Source organism: Haplochromis burtoni, unplaced genomic scaffold (assembly GCF_018398535.1).
Source record: "Haplochromis burtoni strain Fernald_Lab_line unplaced genomic scaffold, NCSU_Asbu1 Contig_453, whole genome shotgun sequence".
NCBI lineage: Eukaryota > Metazoa > Chordata > Actinopteri > Cichliformes > Cichlidae > Haplochromis > Haplochromis burtoni.
Window position 1 is genome coordinate 346,779 of NW_024582814.1, and position 6,991 is coordinate 353,769.

General features: G+C 45.8%; 1 protein-coding gene across 1 annotated transcript in view; it reads left to right on the forward strand.

The window, feature by feature from the left end:
* Window positions 1–1,040: 1,040 nt before the first annotated feature.
* LOC102314440 (transmembrane ascorbate-dependent reductase CYB561) overlaps window positions 1,041–6,991 on the forward strand; it is a 12,387-nt gene continuing 6,436 nt past the window's right edge. The window contains exons 1-2 of the mRNA XM_014341239.2: window positions 1,041–1,289; window positions 6,156–6,363. Coding sequence (XP_014196725.1) covers window positions 6,159–6,363 — 205 coding nt within the window. The 5' untranslated portion in view covers window positions 1,041–1,289; window positions 6,156–6,158. The remainder of the gene's footprint in view (window positions 1,290–6,155; window positions 6,364–6,991) is intronic.

Here is a 6,991-nt window from a genome sequence, read left to right on the forward strand (position 1 = left end):
GCCACAGAGCCTCACTGTTATATTGTAGCTGATGTTATTACCTGCATGATTTGCTTTTCTTGTGTGTGTGTGTGCTTTCCTTTACTGGAATAAATATATTTCTGCTGTCATGCACATATTGATGCTTAAAGGTTTAAAAGAATGCAGGAAATGATGCGCAGAACGTAGATCTGTATCCGTGATTGTTTTAAGAAGTTGGGAAATTCTATCAGAATTTTTTTTTAAGCAAACAAAAGCATCTGATAATTCAATGGATTATAAGGATTTTAATGTGCACAGACCCACCAGAATTCTGTAAACATAAAAAAGAAGGTTTAATGGTGACTTAATAGGGCTAGAGCTAATAATAAGATGTAGTGTGGTTGCAGTAGTAAATATATTTGATTTTACTGAGTGGCTGTAACGATAGTGTCTCACATGTCTTGCTCACATTTTTCAAAGTAAACAGGTTAGAGAGTTAAAGATGGTAAGCAATGGTTCAAAAATCACTCGTGTGCTGCTTCCATCTATTAAACCAACATATTTCATCGATAGTGTTTTTTGACAGCACATAGTTGTACATTTACAGCGATACACTGGTGAATTTTTCACTCCTGCCGATTACTGTGCCACATCAACACCCCCTCCCCCTTCCGCCCCTGCGTCCATTGTCTTCATTACTCTGAGTGAAACTTGCTTTCTGGAAGGTAACGCAAACTGAGAATCCACACGAGTGGGTAGTGCCTTTAAAAGCACTGGTGGCTATGACTGTCTGCGTCTCCACTAACGAGCTGCTCTCATTCAAAGACGAGCGCTCCCATCTTCCTCCTCCTCTTCTTCTCGCTCACGCACCCACCTCCATCTTTCCCACTCCAGCGTTGTCAAGGCAACAAACCTTTACATCGAAGCCGTTAGTCATAAGTCCACGCAGACAACCCCCTCCCTTGACGCTGTCATGACGTTTTATCACGTAAAATCTCATTTTCATGATTCATTTTTCTTGGAATCCTCTGTGTGAGCTGAGTGTGTACATCAGAGTTTGATCCCCATATCATCATCCTCATATTATTATTATTATTATTAATACGATCACATACATATATAAACATAAGTATGCTTTCCACTGCTTATCGCCGTCCTAAAGTCACGTGGTCTTTTTTTTTTCTAATAAGGCCACCCAAAACAAACACACACACCCACACACAGGCGCACTTGAGCCCGGTGGCAGGCAGGGGAGGAGGAGGAAGGCGGATCTGTAAAGTCGACTCTGCAGGACTTCCTCGCTACAGCCGAGCAGACCGTGGAGCGCAGTAAGTACTCCACGCTTCCTGTCAACCTTATGCTCTGTGCCTTTCCACAGTCACTGTGAACATAACTCAGACACAGCTAAAGCAGGCTGGAGAGTCCCGTTGATCCCACAGGTAACAGGTGACAGCGCACCGTGGGAGCGTGAACACGACTGTTTGACTTGCTGTCATTCTTCCCCGTGTGTGCGCGCGCGCGCCGTGTGCGTGGAAGGTGAATTGTAACAAAGAGGAGCTGATAATGGAGTTTGAGCTGCAGTCGTGGAAATCCGTTGGATTCGGCTGTTCTGTGCTCCAGTCCTCATGTAACAGCTGTGACACACTTCCTGTTATGCATTGGGAGCGGCATTGATACCTTGTGACTTTTAGGTTGATATGAAACATGATAAAACACAGCAGACACGGGCTCCTGTGTGTTTTTATTTTTAAATCTTCCGCTTCAAGCCAGTGTGGTGCTGGCTGTGTTCATGCCATGGTGATTCTGTTCTGTAACAGTGACATCAGGAACTTTAAGATCCTGTTGTGAAATGAAACAGGACTTTTTGCTCCTTTTATGCGTCAGTAGTTTAACGCAGTTCAGAGCCAAAGACGTGTAAGTACATGAAGGAGCCATTACAAATAGGTTATTCCGTTTTATGCTATTTTTATACCTTTTAATGCATTTCTTAGACGCACATTAGGGAATGCCTAACAGCATGAAAACATCAACCCAAAGAAGAAGCACGGTGGCAGTGGCATCAGGATTTAGGCTTGTCCAGCTGATGTTTAGCAGAATTTCAGTGAGAGGTTAAGAGCAACAACCACAAGGTGAGCAGAGACCATAGAAAGTCAATGACGTTCAAGTGACTATGGGTGAAATAAGTGCTGGCACCAGAACAACATTTTCTAAACTTCCAGGCAAACTACTTCCTGTGAAACAGAAGAAGAACACCTGTTGCCTATTCGCTGTCCTATGTCAATCAACAGTGTTCTGCATTCCCATTGGCTGTTCCTTCAATCGCTTGCTCAGAGTTGAGAATAATTAAACTTGGGACCAACAGCTATTTTGACTAATGCGACTACTAACATGAGAGCAAAGGATAACAGATCTATGTCAGGATAGCAAATTCATTAATTCAGGCAAACAGAGCCTGGAATGGCCATAAACAACCGACCATCAGTGATAAAGTAGAGCACAGCTGATTTCCTTCCCTTGGTGGACATCCATTAAGAAACTGGAAGTTCAGAGAGCAAGAACGGTCTCCTTTAGCAGCAGTAAACCTTTTTTTTAACCTTGTTATTGCTGCTAAATGGAGGTTCATTGTTGCATTGCGTTGACCATGAACACCCTTTCATGGTAACGGTATTCCTTGATGGCTGTAGCTTCTCTCAGCAGGAAAATATGCCCTTCCACAAAGTGAATATCTGTGGGACGCGCTGGACAAACAATTCCAGTCTCTGGAAGCCCCACCTCGCAACTTACAAGTCTAAAGGATCTGTTGCTAACTTCTTGGTGCACCACACCTTCAGAGGTCGAGTGGAGTCCATGCTTTAGCGGGTCAGGGCTGCTTTGGCAGCAAAATGGGACCAACACAACATGATCAGACCTTTTTCTTTTTTTTTTTTTTTTGTGTGTCCCGTTTGGATCTTTAGCCATCAGAATTGTTGTCTTAAGGCCAAGAAAGATGCCAAGCGGATTTATTTTACCAAGTGGATCATCATGGCCTTGCCATATTGGTCCATTTGATTGACCTTTATTATAATTATGAATTTATTTTATTTTCAGTTGCTACAAACGGGACAGACATGACTGGGGGATAGGACAGGGAGAGAGAATGAAAGAAAGAGAGGGAGAGAAAGAAAACCAAAGGGGAGAAGAGACGGTGAGAAGGGGGGGAAGAAAGAAAAAAAACAAACACCTGGGTCACCTGTATGGAGAAAAAAAACAGAAGAGAAAGCAAACAACAAAGAGCAACATAATAAAAAAAACGGCACCATCACAATAAACTAGCTAGCAGTAGATATCAGTAGATACTAAATAATAAACGATATTGTGCAGCACGCAAGATAGACAGCGCACAATGTGCTTTGAGGCAGCAGCCAAGAAAGCTGTAGTCCGCGTCTGTGAATACCCGTGTGTACACCTGTGTGGATCAGCATGCTTGCATTCCAAAGGTTTCTCCATGTAACGATCTGCTAGGGAGTGTGGGGGGCCACAGCCCCGTCCTCCAGGGCATGAAGCAGGTATGGAGGAGATCAAAACTCCAGACATCCAGAGGCCCCCAGAACACAAGAGACCAAGGAAGACCAACAGAGGGGCAGCCGCGCCACTGTCCCAGTAAGAGCTGAGGAGAGTCCCAGATGAGGGCTCACTCAGCAGCCGCGGAGCAGAAGCCAGGGGGAGTTGCAGTGACGCGCCCGTGAGCTCCGCCGGCAGCCAGCCGTGCCTGAGTGACCGAGCCCCAGGCCGAGAGGCCGGGGGCACCCCACCTCCGAAGTGGCCCGAGCGAGCCCCAGGCTCCAGGCCCCGATAAGCGGCCGCCAAGGAGTGAGCCGGTGTGTACCCGGACGCCCACCCCCAGACACAAAGAACCACCAACGCACCGACACCTGAGGGAGTCCGCCACTGGCAGGGGAAGTGGTGGTGGGTGGAGATAGGCCTCCAAACCTTGGAGGGCCTGAGATGTCCCCAGAGAGGTGGCGTCTGATACCCAACCTGACATATAGACACAGACATACAGGCACACACAGACACAAACATCCATTCCCACCCTCATGCTCTCATATGCACTTACTCCACACTCAACCAACGTGGAGACAGACATAAAGAGACGCTGTACACACGATCACACTCCCCAAGCGTACTCTACAAACCGGGTCTAGGTACCCTTGCCCCTGGAGGGGGGAACTGCACCCAGACCCAGGTGGTGTTACCCTTTTCCCTGCGGTGGGGGGAGGCAGACCGCCCCGACTCCGCAGCAGCAGGGAGGCCCCACACTCCAGACCGCAGTCGGACGGCCAACTCCTCCTCCTAGCCCCCCCGCTCCAGCAGGTCGCAGAGAATGGGGGTGAGAGAAGACTCCAAACCTCCCTCCACCCGCTCATTGTAGTGTTGATGCATGTGTGTTCTAAGGTGCATTTAAAACCCAGGAGGGCATGGAGCTACCTGCCAGAGAGCAGCAGGTAAGCGCATGGTCCCTCCTGCTAGCCCTCAATGTCTACGTGTATTTAAATTGAGAGGTGGGCAACGACGCCAGGGGTGGGTGTACACCCTGATGGTACTTTGGATCCGTGTATCGTGCCCACCCCCAAGATCCTATATGTATGTGTAATGAGAGTGTGAGTAATGTGAATGTCTAAGTTGTGGGATAAAATTGAGGCAGAGGCAGCCAGAAGGGGACAGAGGGGGGGGTAGCCTCCTCTGCACCCTGGTGACATACCCCTACTCCAAGGCCCTGCATGTGTGGGTGGTTGTGGTGGAGCGGGAAGAGGAGAAGCGCGTCCATGCTCACAGGTGTACACACGGGTGATCACACCCACAAACTACACCCTTTTTGGCTCCTACCTCAAAGCACACTGTGTTCTGTTGATCTTATGTGCTGCACAATAATGTTTAATATTTAGTATTTACTGTCATATTCCCATATATCATTGTGATGTTGTTTATTCTATTACTCTTGTTCTCTTCTGCTTGTTTTCTTTTTTCTTTCTCAGCAGGTGACCAGGTGATTGATATATGCATTTTTTTTCTCTGCCCGTTCTGTTGGTTTTTGGTTTTTGCCCTTCTCCCCCGTCCCTCTTCTCAGCTGTTTCTCTTTCCCTCTTTCTTTCCCCCAGTCAAGTCTGTCCCGTATTCAGTAAGTGAAAATAAAATAAACAATAAAAGGTGAATCAAATGGACCATTACGGCAAGGCTGGGATGGTCAATTTGGTAAAGTAAATCCGTTGGGCATCTTTCTTTGCCTTTAGACAACAATTCTGATGGCAAAAGAGCCAAACGGGACAGGCAAAAAAAAAAAAAAAAAAAAAAAAAAAAAAAAGAGATGGGGAGGGAAGGAAGGGAGGGGCAGGTCCCCCTCCCTGGGGCCAGCTCCCCCGCTGACCCCAGTAGGCACTCCCATACTCCGCGACCTGCCAACATGATCAGACCTAATGTTATGCCTGATCAGTGTGCATGTGGTACTTGCATGTTAATATAATTGACATGCTCTATGCTTATTTTATACACTAATACGGCATCTTATGAAAAACTTACCCAAGAAACTGAAACTAACCCATAACTCTTCTCATTCCTTATTGTAAGTAATAAGAAGAGTGTCGTTGCAGGATATTAGCACACGATAACAGACATGTCATGATGTATGTGTATGTGTAGTGCTTTTTGTTACCAGTGTATGAAGGGTTTAGAGCCTGATTTTATGTTCTAGCAGGCCTGAATCCTGAAACAGTCACAGAGGGCATTCAGTATATCTGTTTTTAGATATTTATTTCTTTTTATAGATGGAAGACTGTTCAGCTAAATCCTTTTAGGATGTTAGACGGCCCCTTGGTGAGTCTTTTCACTGCCCAGTCTTTGACACTGGCTGGTGAAAGACAGACCCTAAAGATGGAATACAAATGCAGGAGTGATGTTGGCTGATGTTATGTTTCATGGGTACAGATTTTCTCATACTGCAAAATTTCCTGAAACAAATATGAGTTATTTTAGCTTTCTTTCCTCTCAAAAGCTCAAATAAGTCAAACTCTTTATAATGTGACATGATGAAAAATAATGTTTGTGAGGTACTTGGTATCTTGTCTAACCCATCTTTCTAATTGAATTTACTTTGATTTTATTCAGCAAATGGTGCAGCCTAAGGCATCGGTTCTAACTGCTCTGTTCCTGGCTCTCAGATCATGGAGGACTCTGCCCCCCGTCGTAGTCGCGCTGCGTTTGCGGGGCTGGTGGGAGTGTCCCAGGTGCTGGGTTTGGCATCGGTGGTGCTAACCGGTGTGTGGATGGGTCACTTCCGTGGAGGTTTTGCCTGGAATGGCTCAAAGCAGGAGTTTAACATCCACCCTCTGTGTATGGTGCTGGGCCTGGTCTTTCTGCAAGGAGATGGTGAGTCCACACTGATCAATGAGTGTACAGGTAGAACCACAGCCTAATCAGGATGTGGCTCAAACTAAGTGATGCATCTCTGTGATTGTATTATACTTTTTTTATTGTTAAAAAAAAGGCTTTACTTTCCTCACCCATCACTCCCCATCAGGTCAGGCTAGATCGCCGCCCCTCCCTGAGCCTGGCTCTGCTGGAAGTTTCTTCCTGTTAAAAGGGAGCTTTTCTTTCCCACTGTGGCCAAGTGCTTGTTCAAAAGGGGTCGGCTGATTGTTGGGGATTTCTCTGTATTGTTGTCGGGTTTCTACCTTACAAGATAAAGTACCTGAGGCGACTGCTTTTGCAAATTTACTCTGCATAAATAAAATAAAATTGATATAAATTGTTTGTTTATTATGTATTTGGGTTTTTTTCAGCAGACATACCGACCGTGCTACTGTCAAACATTTTAGATCCCTAATGTTAGTGTTAAGCAATAATCCAGGGAAGTCATGAAATATCATCTGTATCATCTATAAAAGATTTATTGAACAGAACACATTGTACGAAGAATAAAGATAGAGACAGGAGGTTATTAATGCAAACAAGTGCTAACACACACACACACACACACACACACACACACACACAC